This window comes from Nansenia antarctica (assembly GCF_963989245.1).
Source record: "Nansenia antarctica genome assembly, chromosome: 1".
Classification (NCBI taxonomy): Eukaryota; Metazoa; Chordata; class Actinopteri; order Argentiniformes; family Microstomatidae; genus Nansenia; species Nansenia antarctica.
Window position 1 is genome coordinate 44,142,460 of NC_137674.1, and position 24,189 is coordinate 44,166,648.

The 24,189-nt window shown below is 49.5% G+C and overlaps 2 protein-coding genes across 2 annotated transcripts; one reads left to right on the forward strand and one right to left on the reverse strand.

The window, feature by feature from the left end:
- Positions 1 to 17,448: 17,448 nt before the first annotated feature.
- Positions 17,449 to 19,781, reverse strand: LOC308150281 (acireductone dioxygenase-like; the record flags this gene model as incomplete). The annotated part of the gene is made up of 4 exons (XM_080523130.1): positions 17,449 to 18,419; positions 18,669 to 18,848; positions 19,109 to 19,228; positions 19,713 to 19,781. 4 exons carry the CDS (start codon positions 19,779 to 19,781, stop codon positions 18,303 to 18,305), a joined length of 486 nt encoding a protein of 161 aa, XP_080379256.1. The 3' UTR covers positions 17,449 to 18,302.
- Positions 19,782 to 19,788: 7 nt separating this feature from the next.
- ppie (peptidylprolyl isomerase E (cyclophilin E)) lies at positions 19,789 to 23,405 on the forward strand. Its single transcript, XM_080531828.1, has 10 exons — positions 19,789 to 19,826; positions 20,170 to 20,268; positions 20,424 to 20,467; positions 20,648 to 20,674; positions 20,983 to 21,064; positions 21,232 to 21,338; positions 21,458 to 21,581; positions 21,936 to 22,121; positions 22,367 to 22,509; positions 22,756 to 23,405. The coding sequence occupies exons 1-10, from the start codon at positions 19,796 to 19,798 to the stop codon at positions 22,822 to 22,824; spliced, it is 912 nt and encodes a 303-aa protein (XP_080387954.1). The 5' UTR covers positions 19,789 to 19,795; the 3' UTR covers positions 22,825 to 23,405.
- The last annotated feature ends 784 nt before the right edge of the window (positions 23,406 to 24,189 follow it).

Sequence of the window (24,189 nt, forward strand, 5' to 3'; positions counted from 1 at the left end):
TCACAACACCGGCGCATTATCTCAGTAGCCACTGTCACTGTTTCCTTTGAGTAAGAACCTAGCACGTAGCACACAGCATCTGCTGACTGAGAACTACGGTGGCCGACAAGGGCAAACGCGCTGCAAATACCGGAAACGCGCTACATATAGAGAAACGCGCTGCAAATACCGGAAACGCGCTACATATAGAGAAACGCGCTACATATAGAGAAACGCGCTGCATATAGAGAAACGCTGCAATTCAGTTCACAACACAACGGAAGTGTTCTCACAACGGAAGTGTTCTGGGGGGGAACGATAAGTGTAACGGACCGGAGACGTGTTTTTGAAGAAGTTCCGAAAAGCAGTTCTGAAGAGGTTGTGGAGTGAAGAGGCGACATAAAAGGTACATATTATATTTCTTATTTATGTCTGCAGATAACATGTGCTGTATTGCAAACCGAAGGGCTCATTCTATGCCTACACCCTACGAAGGGTTCGTAGAAGCTTGTGCAGTGGAGGGATTCTTTATTGGGAATTAGCCGTTGGATCGTATTCAGACATAACGTAGGCTGGTTCTGTCAAGATATTTGTTGGCATTATGAGGAGGACAGGTGACTTCCTTAAACCTGTGAGAGGGAAGTCACTTCCCCTTGATGTTCAACCACAATGGTCATCTGACCAACTGTTGGATGCTGCTTTAAAGAAGCTGAAAGATTTTAACCAGGACATGAAAGATGTTGCCTATGTCTTGCTGTACCCCGATGGTCAGGAAGTTCGAAACTTTCCAGGAACAGACACCGCTTTCACAGTGGAGAAATACAAGGAGGCCATTGGAAAGGCCTACCAAAGAATAACACTGTACATTTGCCCAGGTGAAAAATTCACAAACAGTTGTAAGTGCAAGTTTCCACCTTGTTTTAAGCTCCACTCTGTAAAACTGAGGCAATGAGTGAAATTCATCTTTATACCCACATCAATTATGCCAATTATTATTTTTCAAAGGTTACAGTGGACAGTCTTCAAGTGAAGATGATGACGGTGTGGTTCAAATGGTTAATTTGGCATCTGGAGACAGTCCACTTTCAGACACCGTGGTCAGTTTGCATCATGGCATTTCTCCTTAAATGAAGTGAATTTACAATATTTTGATAATATTTTCATTTGATCTAATCTGTCATTTGTGTGTTGTATGCAGGTGTGGGACGGTCCAAATGAAGTGAGCACTCCAAATGAAGTGAGCACTCCAAGAATGGAGAACGTTTTGCAAGGGTAAAACACAGCAGTCAACATGAACTTTTCTTGCACAAGCAGCACAATACAGTACAGCAGTTTAAATTGTTGTTTTTTTCCAGACCTGCCAGACGCTTACAGACAGCATCTCATCAAGTAAGAAAATCCATATCCTCTAGTGTTGAATGTGTGAACCTGAAATTATGAAATGCCTGTAAATAATTTCATTAATTCACCAAGCCAAACTACATGTAATGTGTGCTGTTTTAGTTACTAAGCCAATAACACTGTCATTAAATTAACTGCTAATTTTTGGGGTAAAACTAGGATGGAGGACAAACCGCAGTCCAGGAACAAGACAAATGTGCCCGGGGTCAGAACAACTTCTACAGGTAAGCTGTGTTGACAGATGCAACCTTTACACATTTGCTAGTTTACTCAGAATTGTGTGGATTTTCAATTTATTTCTTGCATCTTTGTCAAATGTTTACAGGCAGTGTGCACCAATATGCCAAATGTGCTGGTATTGTATGTTTTAAACCTAATGTTTTTCAAAGAAACCAGACGAGGATTGACATCTGAATTTAAGCCGTAGGTATTTTTATTTTTCAGCTCAGTGAAGCAGGGTGCACAAGGCGACAGGAAGAAACCTGTGTACTCGGATTCTGGAGAGACTATCTTCTTGACACAGAAGGTTTATTTTAATTATCTCATCATAAACACACTCCCTACCCTGCAGAAGACCTGAACAGTCCCCAGATCTTTTAATTATGTCATCTTGATATCATCTTCTATTGCTGGCAGTTCCATTGAAATATTATATTTTACAACTAAACTAAATCTACTTTTTTCAGAGAAACAAACAGGAATCTTCCTCCAGGACATCCTCATGTTCGCCACAGGACTCGACGCACTGCCTCCCTCTGGGATCCAGCCACCACCCAAACTGCTTTTTCTGCGGACATCACGCTTCCCAATGAGCAGAACCTGCGCCAACACAATAGAGATACCGATGGCCATGAATTACAATGAGTTTCAGAACAACATGGACTTTGGGATACAAAATTCCCCAGGGTTTGGACTACAGTAAACTAAACTGGCTTAACTAGATTTCAGTAGTTAAAGGGTTAACTTTGTTCTTTGAAATGTGTACTCACATATCATGACATATCAGCCATGTTCTTCAGTCTGATATAGTTCTGTACACCAGACTGCCAGGTCTGCATCAGACCAAGCCTTCTCTGCAGGTTCTCAAAGTGTCCCTGGAGATGCTGATCTCCACATGGACTGTAGGTAGACTCCGAAAACAAACTGGCCCAGTTCGTGTGGTGGGACTTTGAACCCACAGTCAGTTCCGCCAAACCTGTGGGTAACAGTTAACTGGCACACTAACTGTACTGTTTTCATTAAAACATGTTGTTATAAATGTATCATTGTATCAAAGAATCATTTTTTAGAGAAAAGTATTTCAATTGAAAGCTACTCAACAGGTAACTACAGTTGATTGCATTTTAGACAATTAGAAGTACATGTGAATTGTCAATGTAGAAGTACAAGAATGAAAAAATAATTTTAATTGATAGAACCAAACCTGTGAGGCAGGTTGTACATGACATCTGGTTTCCCAGATGGACAACGAGACTGGTGAACAGGTCTGATGGTGTGTGTGTTCCACTTTTCCCTGCATTCATCAAGGTCCCGCTGTAGCACACCCATGAACACAAACCGCACTAGGCATGTGTGCTCATGACTGCCACTGAACAAATCTCTCTCCCTCAGGTCATTCATGAGGTCCATCCAGAATTGAGATCTGAAAAAACACTCAAATTAGAGATGTAGTTTGTTGTAGGTGATGCATTTCCATGTAATGGATTTAGAATTAGCATAATGATCATCAAACAACAGAAAACCTGCAGTGCCACAAAAGGTATTTACTAAATAGAAGGGGTCCCTCTGTGTTTTAAGGTGTTTCTGATCAGTTCAGTGGAATGGAAATCAATGCTCCAACAACTAGATGTACCACCAAGTAATCAGAACGAATGAAATTCCATGGGTATTTTAAGATATACTGTGTTCCCTACTAGGGGTGTAAGTGTTATGGTAGCACTAGCAAAAGAGTCAAGTGTGGCAGAACCCCAGAACAGACGGACACAAGAGGCAAACTAACAATAAAGGATTTATTAAAATGATGGACAAAAGAATAACCTACTCTACCGGGGCCTAAGTGGGGGGAATGTGTGGATGCCAGAGAACTGGATAATGTAAATGAGGTGTGAGTGGGACTGTAATCTATGTGTCTGGGTGTGAGTGTCTAGCGTGCAAAACTAGTGTGGTGTAGATATGTAGATGAGTGAAGTGTTGAAATATGTACGTGTACTAACCAGTCCAGAGCAGAGAGGGGGAATAGTCGGCAGGCAGGCAGACGGGGGGGTTAGGCAGGAGGAGTAGGCGGCAGGCAGGCAGGGGGTTAGGCAGGAGGAGTAGGCGGCAGGCAGGCAGGGGCATAGGCAGGAGGGGTGGTCGTTAGGCAGGCAGGGACATAGGCAGGAGACGTAGTCGATAGGCAGGCAGGGGGTCTAGGCAGGGGGAGGCAGGTTCCTTTGGGGAGCGAGGATCAACAAAGAAAACAACTAAGGTTAGCAAAATAACAAACAAACAAAACTCTGAAGTGAAACTACTTGAACGAGAATAGACAACAGGGAGAGCCAAACAACTAACCACATGGGTCAAAATGATCAAGCGTCGGAGGAAGGTTTCTGGGGCTTCTTATAGGGCTGCCTCCTCCTGAGTTGATAGCTGGACCCAGCTGTCTCCACTTGAGCCTGATGAGGCTCAACGAGCGCCAACGAGGCAGGAGGGGGCGGAGCCGATGAGGGATTCACAACAGTACCCCCCCCCTTAGGGGAGGCACCTGACGACCGTCCTAGAGCGTCCGGGTGGGCCTGATAGAAATCCTCCAGGAGTGTGGGGTCGGCGAGGTAGGACGGGGGCACCCAGCTCCGGTCTTCGGGGCCGTAACCCACCCAGTCCACCAGATACTGGAACCCCCGTCCCCTGCGGCGGACAGCCAGTAGGCGGTCAACCGTCCACACCTGGTCGCCATCCTTCAGGACCCGGGGAGGTGGGGGGGCTGGAACGGGGGGGGACAGGGGGCTAGTGGAAACAGGCTTGAGGAGGGACACGTGAAATACTGGGTGGACCTTGAGAGCAGGGGGAAGGTTTAATCGAACCGCTGCAGGGTTAATAATCCGGTCAATAGTGTAGGGCCCAACATAACGGGGATTTAGCTTACGGGAGGAGGTCTGGGCGGTCTGGAGGGGCAGGTCCCGGGCCAACAGCCAGACCTTCTGGCCGGGACGATAGGCCGGGGCTGGCACCCTCCGCCGGTCGGCACAGCGACGGGACCGCTCAGTGGCCCGCAGCAGAGCGGTCCGGGTGGTCCTCCAGATGCGCCGACACCGGCGGAGGTGGACCCTGGTGGACGGGACTGCCACCTCCAGCTCCTGTTGGGGAAAGAGAGGAGGTTGATAGCCCAAGGAGCATTCAAAAGGGGACATACCCGTGGCGGAGCTCTCCATGGTGTTGATGGCATACTCCACCCATGGTAGGTACTTGGCCCAGGAGGCGGGGTTGCTGGTGGTGACACAACGCAGGGCTGCCTCCAGGGCCTGGTTGGTCCGCTCGGCCTGTCCGTTGGACTGCGGATGGTATCCAGAGGTGAGGCTGACCGAGGCCCCAATTCCCTTACAGAAGGCCTGCCACACCTTGGAGATGAACTGGGGGCCCCGGTCGGACACAATGTTGTGGGGAATGCCGTGAAGCCTCACCACATGGAGCGTGAGGAGGTCAGCAGTCTCGGCCGCGGAGGGGAGCTTGGGAAGGGCGACAAAGTGGACAGCCTTGGAAAACCTGTCCACAATGGTTAGGATGGTGTCCTTACCCTTGGATAAGGGGAGCCCCGTAACGAAGTCTAAAGCGATGTGGGACCAAGGACGACCGGGGATAGGGAGGGGACATAGGAGGCCCGAAGGAGGACGATGGGAGGCCTTACTCCGGGAGCAGATGGTGCAGGCACCCACAAACTCCTTAACGTCCCCCCGGAGTGTGGGCCACCAAAAACGTCGGCTGATAAACTCCGCTGTCCGGTGGGAGCCAGGGTGGCAGGCAAAGTGACTAGAGTGCCCCCACTCTAGCACTTGCGGCCGGACAGTGGAGGGAACAAAAAGTCTGTGCCGGGGTCCGGTACCTGGGTCCGGCTCGGCACGCTGGGCCTGTCTGACCACCGACTCGATGGCCCAGGTGACGACACCTACCACCCGGGTAGGGGGGAGGATGGTGTCTTGGGTCACCGGCATATCCGGGGACTCCCCCGGGAACAGCCGGGAGAGGGCGTCCGCCCTGACGTTCTTTGACCCCGGGCGGTAGGTGAGGGTGAAGTCGAATCGGCTGAAGAACAGGGCCCAGCGTGCCTGTCTAGGGTTAAGCCTTTTTGCCGTCCTCATATAGGTCAAGTTCTTGTGGTCAGACCACACAAGGAACGGCAGCTTAGCCCCCTCCAGCCAGTGCCTCCACTCTCCGAGGGCAGCGTGGATGGCCAGCAACTCCTTGTTGCCCACATCGTAGTTCCTCTCGGCAGGGTCAAACCGGCGAGAGTAGTAGGCACACGGGTGGACCTTCTGGTCCTCCTCCGACCGCTGGGTGAGAACGGCCCCGACGCCCGTGTCTGAAGCGTCTACCTCCACGATGAACTGCCTGGCTGGATCCGGGTGGGCCAACACCGGCGCGGTCGTAAAGAGGCCCTTCAGGGTGGAGAAGGCCGCCTCAGCCTCAGGGGTCCAAGAGAACGGGCGAACAGTGGAGGTACAAGCAGTGAGAGGGGCCGCCACCTGGCTAAACCCCTTGATGAACCGCCGGGTAAACCCGGCGAACCCGAGGAAGCGCCGGAGTTGTGTTCGGTCGGTGGGTCGTGGCCACTCTGCCACCGCCTTAATCTTAGCCGGGTCGGCGCGCATTTGCCCTTCTTCCACGACGTTACCCAGGTACGTCACAGAGGAGGAGTGGAAGACGCATTTCTCCGCCTTGACGAAGAGACGATTCTCCAGGAGCCGTTGTAGGACCAGGCGCACGTGTTGGTGGTGTTCCTCCATGGTCGGGGAAAAGATCAGGATATCATCCAGGTAAACAACCACGAAAACATTTATCATGTCCCTCAGCACGTCATTGACCAGCTCCTGGAAGACTCCGGGGGCATTGGACAGGCCAAAGGGCATGACCAGGTACTCGAAGTGACCGAGGTGGGTGTTGAACCCGGTCTTCCACTCGTCCCCCTCCTTGACCCTAACCAGATGGTAGGCGTTGCGGAGGTCAAGTTTAGTGAACACCCGGGCGTGAGTGAGTGGCTCGAAAGTGGAACTCATAAGGGGGAGTGGGTATTTATTCTTAACAGTGATGGTGTTTAAACTACGAAAATCTATACAGGGCCTCAGGCCACCATCCTTCTTCGCCACAAAGAAGAAGCCCGCCGCGAGGGGGGAAGACGATGGTCGAATTACACCCGAGGCTAGGGACTCGGCTATATAATTGCGCATTGCCTCCTTCTCCGGGACCGAGAGGTTGTAGAGACGACCCTTGGGAAGGGCTGCCCCGGGAAGGAGGTTGATGGGACAATCATACGGCCGGTGAGGAGGAAGTGAAAGGGCGCGGTCCTTACTAAACACCATGGCCAGGTCAAGATACGTAGAGGGGACACCAGTGAGGTCCGGGGGAGAGACTAAGGGCCTGGGACCGCTGGACGGAGAGAGGGCGGAGCGTAGGCAGTTGGCATGACAGGGGATGCTCCAGCCCAAAATCCGTCCAGTGGTCCAGGAGATGTGGGGATCGTGTCTCTCCAACCACGGCCTACCTAATACTAGGGGTGCAGTGGGGGCGTGGAGGACAAGAAAACGTGCCGTCTCGACGTGATTACCGGACATGGTGAGGGTGAGGGATTCAGTGCTATGCGTGATCCTACCTAAGGGCCTCCCATCGATGGCTTGGGGGAACAAGGCATGGTCGAGGGGAACGAGCGGGATGCCGGCCTGACGAGCGAGGGTGATGTCCATCAAGCACTCGTCGGCCCCGGAGTCAATGAGGGCGCCGGCAGAAATGGACTCCTCACCCCAGGAGAGGGTGGCTGGGAACAGCCGGTTGTGGTTCTTGATGGGTTGGGGGATCGAGGCACGGCTCACCAAAAACCCCTCCTTTAGCGAGCCGGGTCTTTTGGCCGCGCCGGGCAGGTTCGGAGGACGTGTCCGGGTCTTCCGCAATACAGGCACAGTCCGCCCCGCATTCTCTGCTCTCTCTCTTCCTGAGAGAGGCGGGACCGGCCGACCTGCATGGGCTCCTCCGCTGACTCAGAGGTGGACGGGGCTGGGGAGAGCATGGGAACCCGAGGGGGCAGGGCCGAGTGGGCGGCCGCAAAACGGGGGAGAGAGGACGTGCGGCTGGGGACCGAGTGAGGGGGCCCCACGGCGCGTTGGCTGCGCTCCTGGCGGCGCTCCCGCAGGCGCTCATCCATTTGTAGGGACAAGGTGACCAGTTCTTGAAGGGAGCCTGGGCGGTCCCGGACGATAAGGTCCTTCACCGCCTCACTCAGACCCCGCCGGTAGGCGCAAAGGAGCGCTATGTCTCCCCACCCGCTGTCGGCGGCGAGGATCCGGAACTCTAGGGTGTAGTCCGCGACGGTCCTGGAGCCTTGCCGGAGTTCCAGCATCCTGGAGGCGGCGTCCGCGCCGTCAGAGGGGTGGTCAAACAAAAAGGAAAACTCCCGGCGGAACGCCTCGTAGTCCTGGGCAAGATGTGGGTCTCTGCCCACCACGGCTATGGCCCAGTCTAGAGCCTTGTCCACCAGGAGGGACATAACGAAGGCTACTTTAGCCTCTTCTGACCCATACTTGGACGGTTGGAAAGCAAAAAAAAGTTCACACTGGGTCAGGAACCCTCTGCCCAGCTCAAAGTTCCCTCCAAAGGGTCGAGGGGTAACCAGGTTGGGCTCGGGTTGGGCGGGAGCTCGCCCTGGGGGGGCTGGAACCCCCGGTGAATCAGCAGGGGGAGCAGGGACTGCAGCTCCTCCAGGGAGCGTGTTCAGCCTCAGCTGGATGGAAGTCACCGCAGAGGCAAGAGTGCCCATCTGGACAGCAAGGGAGGCGAGAGCAGCTGAGGCGGAGGTGGACGACTTCTGGAGCTCAGCGATGTTACCCTGAACGGAGGGGAAAGCCTTACTCAACTCCGCCTGGAGGGACGCGAGCTCGGCCGCGTGGGCGGAAACAAGCTCGTCAACTGAATGGGCAACTGGGTTGGGCTTAACTGCGGGCGTCTGCCCCGAGGTGCTGCCTTGACTCATAATGGCTTGATCATTCTGTTATGGTAGCACTAGCAAAAGAGTCAAGTGTGGCAGAACCCCAGAACAGACGGACACAAGAGGCAAACTAACAATAAAGGATTTATTAAAATGATGGACAAAAGAATAACCTACTCTACCGGGGCCTAAGTGGGGGGAATGTGTGGATGCCAGAGAACTGGATAATGTAAATGAGGTGTGAGTGGGACTGTAATCTATGTGTCTGGGTGTGAGTGTCTAGCGTGCAAAACTAGTGTGGTGTAGATATGTAGATGAGTGAAGTGTTGAAATATGTACGTGTACTAACCAGTCCAGAGCAGAGCGGGGGAATAGTCGGCAGGCAGGCAGACGGGGGGGTTAGGCAGGAGGAGTAGGCGGCAGGCAGGCAGGGGGTTAGGCAGGAGGAGTAGGCGGCAGGCAGGCAGGGGCATAGGCAGGAGGGGTGGTCGTTAGGCAGGCAGGGACATAGGCAGGAGACGTAGTCGATAGGCAGGCAGGGGGTCTAGGCAGGGGGAGGCAGGTTCCTTTGGGGAGCGAGGATCAACAAAGAAAACAACTAAGGTTAGCAAAATAACAAACAAACAAAACTCTGAAGTGAAACTACTTGAACGAGAATAGACAACAGGGAGAGCCAAACAACTAACCACATGGGTCAAAATGATCAAGCGTCGGAGGAAGGTTTCTGGGGCTTCTTATAGGGCTGCCTCCTCCTGAGTTGATAGCTGGACCCAGCTGTCTCCACTTGAGCCTGATGAGGCTCAACGAGCGCCAACGAGGCAGGAGGGGGCGGAGCCGATGAGGGATTCACAACAGTACCCCCCCCCTTAGGGGAGGCACCTGACGACCGTCCTGGAGCGTCCGGGTGGGCCTGATAGAAATCCTCCAGGAGTGTGGGGTCGGCGAGGTAGGACGGGGGCACCCAGCTCCGGTCTTCGGGGCCGTAACCCACCCAGTCCACCAGATACTGGAACCCCCGTCCCCTGCGGCGGACAGCCAGTAGGCGGTCAACCGTCCACACCTGGTCGCCATCCTTCAGGACCCGGGGAGGTGGGGGGGCTGGAACGGGGGGGGACAGGGGGCTAGTGGAAACAGGCTTGAGGAGGGACACGTGAAATACTGGGTGGACCTTGAGAGCAGGGGGAAGGTTTAATCGAACCGCTGCAGGGTTAATAATCCGGTCAATAGTGTAGGGCCCAACATAACGGGGATTTAGCTTACGGGAGGAGGTCTGGGCGGTCTGGAGGGGCAGGTCCCGGGCCAACAGCCAGACCTTCTGGCCGGGACGATAGGCCGGGGCTGGCACCCTCCGCCGGTCGGCACAGCGACGGGACCGCTCAGTGGCCCGCAGCAGAGCGGTCCGGGTGGTCCTCCAGATGCGCCGACACCGGCGGAGGTGGACCCTGGTGGACGGGACTGCCACCTCCAGCTCCTGTTGGGGAAAGAGAGGAGGTTGATAGCCCAAGGAGCATTCAAAAGGGGACATACCCGTGGCGGAGCTCTCCATGGTGTTGATGGCATACTCCACCCATGGTAGGTACTTGGCCCAGGAGGCGGGGTTGCTGGTGGTGACACAACGCAGGGCTGCCTCCAGGGCCTGGTTGGTCCGCTCGGCCTGTCCGTTGGACTGCGGATGGTATCCAGAGGTGAGGCTGACCGAGGCCCCAATTCCCTTACAGAAGGCCTGCCACACCTTGGAGATGAACTGGGGGCCCCGGTCGGACACAATGTTGTGGGGAATGCCGTGAAGCCTCACCACATGGAGCGTGAGGAGGTCAGCAGTCTCGGCCGCGGAGGGGAGCTTGGGAAGGGCGACAAAGTGGACAGCCTTGGAAAACCTGTCCACAATGGTTAGGATGGTGTCCTTACCCTTGGATAAGGGGAGCCCCGTAACGAAGTCTAAAGCGATGTGGGACCAAGGACGACCGGGGATAGGGAGGGGACATAGGAGGCCCGAAGGAGGACGATGGGAGGCCTTACTCCGGGAGCAGATGGTGCAGGCACCCACAAACTCCTTAACGTCCCCCCGGAGTGTGGGCCACCAAAAACGTCGGCTGATAAACTCCGCTGTCCGGTGGGAGCCAGGGTGGCAGGCAAAGTGACTAGAGTGCCCCCACTCTAGCACTTGCGGCCGGACAGTGGAGGGAACAAAAAGTCTGTGCCGGGGTCCGGTACCTGGGTCCGGCTCGGCACGCTGGGCCTGTCTGACCACCGACTCGATGGCCCAGGTGACGACACCTACCACCCGGGTAGGGGGGAGGATGGTGTCTTGGGTCACCGGCATATCCGGGGACTCCCCCGGGAACAGCCGGGAGAGGGCGTCCGCCCTGACGTTCTTTGACCCCGGGCGGTAGGTGAGGGTGAAGTCGAATCGGCTGAAGAACAGGGCCCAGCGTGCCTGTCTAGGGTTAAGCCTTTTTGCCGTCCTCATATAGGTCAAGTTCTTGTGGTCAGACCACACAAGGAACGGCAGCTTAGCCCCCTCCAGCCAGTGCCTCCACTCTCCGAGGGCAGCGTGGATGGCCAGCAACTCCTTGTTGCCCACATCGTAGTTCCTCTCGGCAGGGTCAAACCGGCGAGAGTAGTAGGCACACGGGTGGACCTTCTGGTCCTCCTCCGACCGCTGGGTGAGAACGGCCCCGACGCCCGTGTCTGAAGCGTCTACCTCCACGATGAACTGCCTGGCTGGATCCGGGTGGGCCAACACCGGCGCGGTCGTAAAGAGGCCCTTCAGGGTGGAGAAGGCCGCCTCAGCCTCAGGGGTCCAAGAGAACGGGCGAACAGTGGAGGTACAACCAGTGAGAGGGGCCGCCACCTGGCTAAACCCCTTGATGAACCGCCGGGTAAACCCGGCGAACCCGAGGAAGCGCCGGAGTTGTGTTCGGTCGGTGGGTCGTGGCCACTCTGCCACCGCCTTAATCTTAGCCGGGTCGGCGCGCATTTGCCCTTCTTCCACGACGTTACCCAGGTACGTCACAGAGGAGGAGTGGAAGACGCATTTCTCCGCCTTGACGAAGAGACGATTCTCCAGGAGCCGTTGTAGGACCAGGCGCACGTGTTGGTGGTGTTCCTCCATGGTCGGGGAAAAGATCAGGATATCATCCAGGTAAACAACCACGAAAACATTTATCATGTCCCTCAGCACGTCATTGACCAGCTCCTGGAAGACTCCGGGGGCATTGGACAGGCCAAAGGGCATGACCAGGTACTCGAAGTGACCGAGGTGGGTGTTGAACCCGGTCTTCCACTCGTCCCCCTCCTTGACCCTAACCAGATGGTAGGCGTTGCGGAGGTCAAGTTTAGTGAACACCCGGGCGTGAGTGAGTGGCTCGAAAGTGGAACTCATAAGGGGGAGTGGGTATTTATTCTTAACAGTGATGGTGTTTAAACTACGAAAATCTATACAGGGCCTCAGGCCACCATCCTTCTTCGCCACAAAGAAGAAGCCCGCCGCGAGGGGGGAAGACGATGGTCGAATTACACCCGAGGCTAGGGACTCGGCTATATAATTGCGCATTGCCTCCTTCTCCGGGACCGAGAGGTTGTAGAGACGACCCTTGGGAAGGGCTGCCCCGGGAAGGAGGTTGATGGGACAATCATACGGCCGGTGAGGAGGAAGTGAAAGGGCGCGGTCCTTACTAAACACCATGGCCAGGTCAAGATACGTAGAGGGGACACCAGTGAGGTCCGGGGGAGAGACTAAGGGCCTGGGACCGCTGGACGGAGAGAGGGCGGAGCGTAGGCAGTTGGCATGACAGGGGATGCTCCAGCCCAAAATCCGTCCAGTGGTCCAGGAGATGTGGGGATCGTGTCTCTCCAACCACGGCCTACCTAATACTAGGGGTGCAGTGGGGGCGTGGAGGACAAGAAAACGTGCCGTCTCGACGTGATTACCGGACATGGTGAGGGTGAGGGATTCAGTGCTATGCGTGATCCTACCTAAGGGCCTCCCATCGATGGCTTGGGGGAACAAGGCATGGTCGAGGGGAACGAGCGGGATGCCGGCCTGACGAGCGAGGGTGATGTCCATCAAGCACTCGTCGGCCCCGGAGTCAATGAGGGCGCCGGCAGAAATGGACTCCTCACCCCAGGAGAGGGTGGCTGGGAACAGCCGGTTGTGGTTCTTGATGGGTTGGGGGATCGAGGCACGGCTCACCAAAAACCCCTCCTTTAGCGAGCCGGGTCTTTTGGCCGCGCCGGGCAGGTTCGGAGGACGTGTCCGGGTCTTCCGCAATACAGGCACAGTCCGCCCCGCATTCTCTGCTCTCTCTCTTCCTGAGAGAGGCGGGACCGGCCGACCTGCATGGGCTCCTCCGCTGACTCAGAGGTGGACGGGGCTGGGGAGAGCATGGGAACCCGAGGGGGCAGGGCCGAGTGGGCGGCCGCAAAACGGGGGAGAGAGGACGTGCGGCTGGGGACCGAGTGAGGGGGCCCCACGGCGCGTTGGCTGCGCTCCTGGCGGCGCTCCCGCAGGCGCTCATCCATTTGTAGGGACAAGGTGACCAGTTCTTGAAGGGAGCCTGGGCGGTCCCGGACGATAAGGTCCTTCACCGCCTCACTCAGACCCCGCCGGTAGGCGCAAAGGAGCGCTATGTCTCCCCACCCGCTGTCGGCGGCGAGGATCCGGAACTCTAGGGTGTAGTCCGCGACGGTCCTGGAGCCTTGCCGGAGTTCCAGCATCCTGGAGGCGGCGTCCGCGCCGTCAGAGGGGTGGTCAAACAAAAAGGAAAACTCCCGGCGGAACGCCTCGTAGTCCTGGGCAAGATGTGGGTCTCTGCCCACCACGGCTATGGCCCAGTCTAGAGCCTTGTCCACCAGGAGGGACATAACGAAGGCTACTTTAGCCTCTTCTGACCCATACTTGGACGGTTGGAAAGCAAAAAAAAGTTCACACTGGGTCAGGAACCCTCTGCCCAGCTCAAAGTTCCCTCCAAAGGGTCGAGGGGTAACCAGGTTGGGCTCGGGTTGGGCGGGAGCTCGCCCTGGGGGGGCTGGAACCCCCGGTGAATCAGCAGGGGGAGCAGGGACTGCAGCTCCTCCAGGGAGCGTGTTCAGCCTCAGCTGGATGGAAGTCACCGCAGAGGCAAGAGTGCCCATCTGGACAGCAAGGGAGGCGAGAGCAGCTGAGGCGGAGGTGGACGACTTCTGGAGCTCAGCGATGTTACCCTGAACGGAGGGGAAAGCCTTACTCAACTCCGCCTGGAGGGACGCGAGCTCGGCCGCGTGGGCGGAAACAAGCTCGTCAACTGAATGGGCAACTGGGTTGGGCTTAACTGCGGGCGTCTGCCCCGAGGTGCTGCCTTGACTCATAATGGCTTGATCATTCTGTTATGGTAGCACTAGCAAAAGAGTCAAGTGTGGCAGAACCCCAGAACAGACGGACACAAGAGGCAAACTAACAATAAAGGATTTATTAAAATGATGGACAAAAGAATAACCTACTCTACCGGGGCCTAAGTGGGGGGAATGTGTGGATGCCAGAGAACTGGATAATGTAAATGAGGTGTGAGTGGGACTGTAATCTATGTGTCTGGGTGTGAGTGTCTAGCGTGCAAAACTAGTGTGGTGTAGATATGTAGATGAGTGAAGTGTTGAAATATGTACGTGTACTAACCAGTCCAGAGCAGAGAGGGGGAATAGTCGGCAGGCAGGCAGACGGGGGGGTTAGGCAGGAGGAGTAGGCGGCAGGCAGGCAGGGGGTTAGGCAGGAGGAGTAGGCGGCAGGCAGGCAGGGGCATAGGCAGGAGGGGTGGTCGTTAGGCAGGCAGGGACATAGGCAGGAGACGTAGTCGATAGGCAGGCAGGGGGTCTAGGCAGGGGGAGGCAGGTTCCTTTGGGGAGCGAGGATCAACAAAGAAAACAACTAAGGTTAGCAAAATAACAAACAAACAAAACTCTGAAGTGAAACTACTTGAACGAGAATAGACAACAGGGAGAGCCAAACAACTAACCACATGGGTCAAAATGATCAAGCGTCGGAGGAAGGTTTCTGGGGCTTCTTATAGGGCTGCCTCCTCCTGAGTTGATAGCTGGACCCAGCTGTCTCCACTTGAGCCTGATGAGGCTCAACGAGCGCCAACGAGGCAGGAGGGGGCGGAGCCGATGAGGGATTCACAACAGTAAGAAATATTTTAAAAGTTGAGGACACCTCTGTTTGCGGTATGACCACGGTATGACCACCAGCTTTCGATTCGTTGGTTTGCTGTTGAGGAGCCATACATATGACTGGCAGGTAATATGGTTTATTATTTAATATTAACACAATTATAGTATTAACATTAATACTAACACAATTATAGTATGGAACCCCAGCCAGGCTGATAACCCTCCGTCGCGGGAGGGGAGAGTGCCTCAGTCGGCTGTGAATTAAGGACAAAACATGGCAGCCTGGAAGACAGGCATCGATATGGTTTATTATTTAATATTAACACAATTATAGTATTAACATTAATACTAACACAATTATAGTATGGAACCCCAGCCAGGCTGATAACCCTCCGTCGCGGGAGGGGAGAGTGCCTCAGTCGGCTGTGAATTAAGGACAAAACATGGCAGCCTGGAAGACAGGCATCGATATGGTTTATTATTTAATATTAACACAATTATAGTATTAACATTAATACTAACACAATTATAGTATGGAACCCCAGCCAGGCTGATAACCCTCCGTCGCGGGAGGGGAGAGTGCCTCAGTCGGCTGTGAATTAAGGACAAAACATGGCAGCCTGGAAGACAGGCATCGATATGGTTTATTATTTAATATTAACACAATTATAGTATTAACATTAATACTAACACAATTATAGTATGGAACCCCAGCCAGGCTGATAACCCTCCGTCGCGGGAGGGGAGAGTGCCTCAGTCGGCTGTGAATTCCCAATAAAGAATCCCTCCACTGCACAAGCTTCTACGAACCCTTCATAGGGTGTAGGTGTAGGGCATAGAATGAGCCCTTCGGTTTGAAATACAGCACATGTTATCTGCAGACATAAATAAGAAATATAATATGTACCTTTTATGTCGCCTCTTCACTCCACAACCTCTTCAGAACTGCTTTTCGGAACTTCAAAAACACGTCTCCGGTCCGTTCCACTTATCGTTCCCCCCCAGAACACTTCCGTTGTGAGAACACTTCCGTTGTGTTGTGAACTGAATTGCAGCGTTTTCTACACTTCCGTTGTGTTGTGAGAACACTTCCGTTGTGTTGTGAACTATATGCAGCGTGTTTCTCTATATGCAGCGCTAGCGCGTTTCCGGTATTTGCAGCGCGTTTCTCTATATGCAGCGCGTTTCCGGTATTTGCAGCGCGTTTGCCCTTGTCGGCCACCGTAGAGAACAACCTTTTAATACAACTGTGAAATAAACGTGAACTTTTTATAAGACGCTCTCAGTGCCTCTTTATTGAGGGGAACCTGGATTACTGGAGGTTACATTAATACCAAAGTCTGGTGCAAATTTCACTTGAATAGGCTCATTGGAAATACATTTACTGGACAAAATGTTGATGTGTTCAATACTTATTTCCCCCACTGTACCTGTGAAATACATGAATGCCTTGCATCTGTCTGACTAGAATCTGTATTTGAATTTTACCTACTTATTTCAAGTATGTTTACTCAGCATAGTCTTGCGAACACGTCATACAGCCGACAAACATTATTGGACATCCGAACCCTGCACAAACGGTTAATTTTCGCATTCCACCCGCTCATGTGTGTTATAGTTAACTAGGTAGTAGTGGGGATTACTCACCGCATTCATTGCATTGCAATATTTTGGCTTGACTAGCGAGTGTGATTGAGTGTCATTGATTTTCAACAACGTTGAAATGTATTTACATTTTTCAGAATAAAAGTCTGAACATTTGGATTGGTTGCCGACTTGTTCCCCTTTTCACCAGCTGCCATCACACATGATATATAGTTATAGAAAAAATAACAATAACGACAATGATTTAACTAATAGCCTACTTAGCTTATCAAGTGAACAAACAACACAATTAAGATCGGACCAATAACCTGCATGCACAGGGGTCTGCTGGAAAGACATGAGTGTATTGGCAGTCCACATAACACCATGGGCCATAATTATCATGAGCATGAAAGCATGGAGAGTTACTGGGACTGTCCACCTGGTTCAGGCTAAACTGCAACACAAATATCTGTCAATACTTGTAACACTTTTAGACATGGCAGATTGGTTGTGATTAAATAAGACAAAATCAAACCAACCAGAAATTACTTCCCCCAACCCCGATCTGTTACTCATCTTCATACTTCAACATTGTAAGAAACCTCCAGAACAGTCGCTTGCTAACTCAAAAACAGACAGACAGTATCATTGATCATCCGCTCAGGATGCACCAATCTCGACTACACAAAAGGAATGTAATATATATGCAACTCAAAACTGTACATTCTATAGTAGGGAAATCTATGACTTGTATTAAATGACTTATTGTTGTATTAAATTATTTCTTAAAAATGACTTTTATTGAATTATCCTCATGATATCTTTCTAAGTATCACTGTTTACACTTGTGTTGACCTGCATTCATGTAATTGTACTGTATTGCTCCGGATATGAGAAAAGGAATCTTGTTGATCCAAATAAACTGATCTTGGTGCAATAGAAACTTCTGTTGAGTCCTCTACTAAGACATGTAGACCAAATGCAGCACAGAAAACTGAATGATTACAAAATATGAATTGTATTTTAATGTGAACAAATGTCATACACATTGTTGAGGTACAGACTGTATATGCTATCAACAATATTGCCATGACAGCCACTCTTTTGACTGACACCGATAGTGATTGAATTCCTAAAATGTAATAGCATACTGGAATTTCATTAGCTTTTTGGCATGTAGTAGAACACTACAATGATTCACTGTGTACCAAAAAGTCTATAATATCATAAGTCATATTGACATGGTATCTACAATACAGCAGTGTTTGTTACTTTATTTGTGACAAAAATAAAGGCACTAGTATTTATTACTTAGTACCTTAGTAACAAAAGCTCTAAGTGTCTTAGTTGATTGCACCCCTAAGGCCTGTCGTGTCCTAGGCCTAAGGCCTGTCGTGTCCTAGGGATGCACCGAAATTAAGGAAACACTTGGCCGAATCTCGAATGCATACTGCCAGTTTTTCATTTATTTTCCCAATTTTTGTACCATTGCATGAATTAAATATATTTAGCTTTTTATTCATGCTTGTATGCTTATTCATATAACATGATAATTATCACAATTACATGTTTTAAATTGTATATACTTTATGTTACGTAATATTTCCTCATTTCATGAAAGATGTAAAATACTGTGATCCCATCAGTTTCCATGATCGCTTAGCTTATCGATCGCTTTTATTTTGAAGTCAAGAAAACCAAAGTCTCATGTGCCTCTCGTTGTCGTTCAGAGAACAGACGCCAAACTGCCGACATGTTTGCTGTACTTATGACCTGGCAGTAGGCACTAGTAGGCAGTCACTCAATGCTCGTCTCATTCACAGAACAGCATGGGTTGCTTGCACTGTTTGATCACGTCATCAAAAAACATCTTGTATTCGGTAAACCTTTTCAGTCTTTTCACTCATTCGGCTGAACACCGAATGTGCTTTTTAGCTATTTTCGGCCGAATAATTTTGTTTGCCGAAATGTTGGTGTATCCCTAGTCCTAGTATACATATATTCAGTATAGAAATCAACTCTTTTAAGCACATTGAAGAGTGTTCATATACTTCTTGCGAATGTCAAAATCATCGGCAGGACGATTGTAGGCCTTCCACACGGGCTCACCAACGAACAGTCTCATAGCCTTCGTGTAATTCTGCAAAACAAAGCGACAATGATCAATACATTTTCTCTGAAATGCCTGATTATGGTGCACACATAGGCTCAGGTTGGGTCCCAATGGCCTTTCCTCTAGTCATCGTTGCCTTCTCAAAATGTATTGGTTCAATTATCAATCAATTATCAATTCTCTCCTCTGTTTAGAGGATGCATGTTGCAAGCAACAGAGGACAGACCATAGGGACACACACCCAGTGTATACAAATAAATGACTACAGAGTCGTACAGTTTCATCCATAGTGAATCTGTGGTAGATCCCAGCTGGCAGAGTGATCAAGTCTCCCTTCATCATAGCGATCCGTATCCAACGGTCCTCTTTGTCCCTCACGTCAAAGTAGGCCCTGCCGTCCAGGATGTAGCGGATCTCATCATCCAGGTGCAGGTGCTCCTCAAAGAACATCTTCAGCTGGGAACAGAGTGAGAACAAATATGAAATCCACCTATATAAGACACTTTTACAAATGAGTCACCAAAATAGGTTACAGCCAGACATCATTAGAACTGTTGCGGGTGTGTCAGTCTGTGTAGCTCCAGGTAGGTGATGCAAGTGAGCAAGGTTATGCATCAAACTATTTTCTAAAAGGTTTTTGCTGGTGTCATGTAAAACAGCATGCATAGCTACCCAGAAATGTCACCATCCATGCACTCTCAAGATGGCTATGATACCTTTTCCTCATAGTTGGGTAGTTTATCTCTGTGGATGGTTATGATGTCCGTGTAAGAGTAGCCCTGGTCCTTACGGATCTTCTCCAGCTCAGGGTCTGTCTCATATATATCAGCATTTAACTGGAAGACAGGGCAGTATAGTCAGGGGCAAACAGCAAGGTGAATACAGTAGTGCTGCAAAATTACAGTGTCCATTTGTAGTCATCCACCTAGTCATTGCAATGCATATTTGTTTAGGTAACATATTTAGGTAATTGCAAGGCATGCATATTGTCCTTGCATTTACAATACTCTACAATACGCATTGAACACATTTGAGCCATGCAATACACAGTTTACAGTGTCATCTAGTCATTGCATTAGACATTAATCTGCATTAATTAATGCATTAATGCATTAAGACAAGGTATTCACATAATATACAGTGCCTTCGGAAAGTATTCAGTCCCCTTAACTTTTTCCACATTTTGTTTTGTTATAGCCTCAATATAAAACTGCTTAAATTATAACAATTTGCCATCAATCCACACACAATAGAGTAGGAGGGAATAGAGGTGAGGTGAATCATTTTCTAATGTCACAGACAGATGGCGCCAGACTTCGCCGAGGACACGAAGAGATGCGGGCTTTGGTTGTAATGCACCAATGAGGAGTCGTTGGGGTGAGGGGTCATAGTTGAACATCAAGATGGCGTCCACCAAACGAGTGCTTTATGTCGGTCAGTAAATGATGATTTGTTAAACTTTTATTGTGTAGTTGTGGCTCGGCTGAGTAGTTGAAAGAAAACGATGTATAATGTTGTCACACATACGTTTTTGCGAGTTTACATTGAATATAGTTGTACATCAGTTAGCCAGTTAGTTTTACTGGTTTGTTTCTTGCGACAAGATGATGATGTGGGACTCAGTGGGACTGAGATTGAGTGTGTGTTGTTTGGCAAAACAAGCCAATTGCAATTACCGTACTAGCTATCAAAATGCTATAAAAGCAATGACTGATAATCATTAGCGACTACTGCTAAAGCAAATACTGTGTTTTTGAACATGTTGTGCTTTTCACAGGTGGTCTGACAGAGGAGGTGGATGAGAAAGTCATGCATGCGGCGTTCATTCCGTTCGGGGATATCACAGACATTCAGATACCGTTAGATTATGAAACAGGTAAAACAACGACCTTTTGTGTAGTATAAAGTTCAGTGTTGTACTGGGAAGCATGTGGTTCAGCCGCCTTGGCGATGTGTAGGCCTAGCTGGCATGACATGAAATCCTATGAAGTTCAGATGCTCAATGACTGTTATGTTACTGTCTACTTGCAGAAAAGCACAGAGGATTTGCGTTCATTGAATTTGAAATGGCTGAGGTAAGATCACACAAAGTCTTTATTGATGATGGTTGAAGTCAACCCATTGTGTTGGTTCCACTTACCTAGCACAGATTGCCATCTAGTGGACCATATCATTATCTTTTTTGTGTTGCATATAATTATTTTCATGGTGTTCTAATGAGTTTTGCTTTCCTTCATGGCGCTCATCTTCCTCAGGATGCCGCTGCTGCTATTGATAACATGGTAAGTGAAACCCTTTCCTAGGTGGTGTGTGTCTGTGTCTGTGTCTGTGTGTGTGTGTGTGTGTGTGTGTGTGTGTGTGTGTGTGTGTGTGTGTGTGTGTGTCTGACTCTGTGTCTGTGTCTGTGTGTGTGTGTGTGTGTGTGTTTTAGTTTCTGACTCCTACAAGAAGAGATACATTTTGAGTGAACTTCTGTCTTGATGTTTGGGACGAAGTATGAAGATCCTTCCAGTATGGTCCCTTAAAGACTATTGATAACTGCCAGATTTAACACAGCTGGTGATGTGTTTCTCCTGTGTGTCGTTGGCAGAATGAGTCAGAGCTGTTTGGAAGAACTATCCGGGTCAACATCGCCAAACCAATGAGGATCAAAGAAGGTTCTTCTCGTCCAGGTGAATTATGTCTATTGGTCTTACAGATAAGCTCACTGTGGCCTATGTAGACCATACGGTTGGATAACTTGGCCTGTGTCTGAACTCCATCCGATGTTGACAATTATAATTATACATTATACATTATGTATTATTAATAATAACATTACTGTGTTATTCCTCCACAGTATGGTCTGATGATGATTGGCTCAAGAAGTTCTCTGGAAAGACCACAGAAGAGGGTGAGGTGACGGAATCTGCTGCTGGTGAAGAGGTCAATACAACTACGCAGGAGGTAAGTGTGGTTGTTTGAGTGGAGTTCTGCGTGTACGAGAAAGAGAAACATTTACACAACACACAGGAATGTATACATTTTACAAGGTCTAATGCAAATTATGTTGTCTTGACGTTCAGGGTGAGCCCCCAGCCAAGAAGGGCAGGGTCAACCCCCAGGTTTACATGGACATCAAGATCGGCAACAAGCCAGCAGGACGCCTGCGCTTCCTGCTCCGAGCTGACATCGTTCCCATGACAGCAGGTATCCGTTATATTTTTGTTTTTATTTGCATATCAGTTTTATCTTCACATTTGTAAGCGCTTTGTAACACTGTTTTAAAAAGGTGTTATATAAATAAAGTTTATTATAATTATTTTGGATACCAAAATATTGGTATGGTAACCAGGAACTATGCAGATACTGAAATGTGGCTTGCTGTGAATATAATCATATAGAATCAAAGCAGAAAACTGTAAGGAAGCAGTCAAATAAATGTCTTACTAGATACCCTTACTAGATGCAGTATAGTTCAATTTCAAGCCAACGAAACACAGCAGACGGTCAGACCCACCTCTTGTCGGGTATCAAACCACCATTCCCTTTTCTGTATTCTAGAGAATTTCCGCTGTTTGTGCACACATGAGAAAGGCTTTGGCTTCAAAGGCAGCTGCTTCCACCGGGTCATCCCTCAGTTCATGTGCCAGGGAGGTGATTTCACCAACCACAACGGCACCGGGGGCAAGTCCATCTACGGTCGCAAGTTTGACGACGAGAACTTTGTCCTCAAACACACTGCTGCAGGTGAGATGCTTCTAAATGTTGGTCTGTCTGAAGGAACTGTGACTGCACGATCTATGGTCATTGTGTGAATTAACGGCAAGTGTATCATCTATGGTTAGTTTGTGTGTGAATGAATGGGAAGTATAGGATCTATGGTTGGTGTGTGAATGAATAGGAAGTCTCTGATCTACTGTGGTTGTGTGGACTTTTGCATGACTGACCACGAGAGGACGGCTTGCTGATGCCCTTTTCTCATGTGTTCACAGGGCAACTTTCCATGGCTAATTCTGGGGCAAACAGCAATGGCTCCCAGTTCTTCATCACCTTAGACAAAACTGATTGGCTGGATGGCAAGCACGTAGTGTTTGGGGAGCTGATGGAGGGCATGGATGTGGTCCGTGCCATGGAGGTAAGGGCTGACGTGGGTATGGAGTCTGGAAAGGGGAAGGGTATTCATAGGGGTGGATACAGACAGTGGCTTAGTATATTGTACTGTGGTGACATTGTGTAGGGAAGTAACATATTGTGATGTACTGTAGCCTCTCAATGTTGTTTTATAAGTTGCAAGCGGAATTATAATATAATGAGGTTCTGCTAGCTGTGTACTGGTTGAAGGTTTACGCTTTTATTTATTTATTTATTTGTGTTCCTGCAGGCACAAGGAACAAAAGAAGGCAAGCCCAAGGCAAAAATAATCATCTCGGACTGTGGAGAATATGTGTGAATGAAAGAAGTGTGTGGCTGTGTGTGTGGCTGTGTGTATGGCTGTGTGTATGGCTGTGTGTATGGCTGTGTCTGTGTGTGATTTCTATGCGTGTGAGATGATGAGCCAGTGCCAGGCTGCAGAGAATTGTGAAGTTCCCAGATTAGCATCATGTACAGATGTCCCAGACTCTTCTGCTGCACATGAATGTTCCCTGCTGGACCAACCCTCTCTGTGATGTAAATATTCCAATAAACACTTTTATAATGAATAAAACTAAACCTCCATCTCATAAATTGTCAGATAAATCATGAAATGTAATGTTTTTGCTGAAACAGCACATAATTTCAGTCAAATAATATCTTGTGAGACAAAAAATAAGCCTGGATTTTCCTTTAGCGATGTTGATGGAATCCGCTTGGTTAAATATTGTTTTTGTTTCTGATATTAAATGTTTTCATGTGCAGTCTATTATCTAATACTAACAATGTCAGCCTAATACTAACAACCCAGTGGAGAGTGTATCTCTCAGCTGCACTCAGACTGGTGCTTGCAGCAAGCAGGGTTGCTGTCTGCAATGCCTGGACACCATCTATGGAGATTAATGCCAACATCATTGTTGATAAATACTTATAAAAGATTTTTAAACACAAAACATTAAGAATAAATCTAGTTTTATATCCATGTGAATAAAAATGAAAGCAGTGACATGTCTTTCCAAAGTTATGAATAAAAGTATTGCTTTGTGTAGGTATCACTTTAATACAAGGATCTATGGATTTTGTCTGTGGATTTCTTTTCAGAATTGTAACATTCTGCTTCTTTATAGAGTAATGATCCACACACACAGACACACACTGACTTATGAGGTGCACCCCTGCATTTGTGAATGAGTTCTATGATCTAATCGATGACGATGAATCTACTGATGCAAGAGTAATTGAGGTAACATATTATAAGACAAAACACATGTTAATGCAATGAACACATTTTACTGAAGTAGAAGTTGAAGTAGTACATTTGGTTTACAGGTGGGGGAGAAGACAGGGGGAGGTTAGAACTGCTGGCTTTAGGGCGGCAAAAGGGAGAAAATACAAAAATAAACCTTTACAGGGTATCCACAGTGTCTTGAAAAGTATTAAAAGTTGATAAATCAATTTTGGGAAAATCAAGACCCTTAATAAGTATTAAAAGTCTTATCATGATTTTATGAGGTCTTGAATTTTGTAGGTATTTTTCAGAATTAGACTGTCCAAAGAGTTTGAGTCCTAAAAACTTTTAGTAAAAGTTCGTGAATTTATTAGTTTTATTAAAAAACAAAGATGAACCGGACATTCTGTTGTATGATAGTGGTCTAGTCTATTGCAAACTAAAACTGTTAAGTTA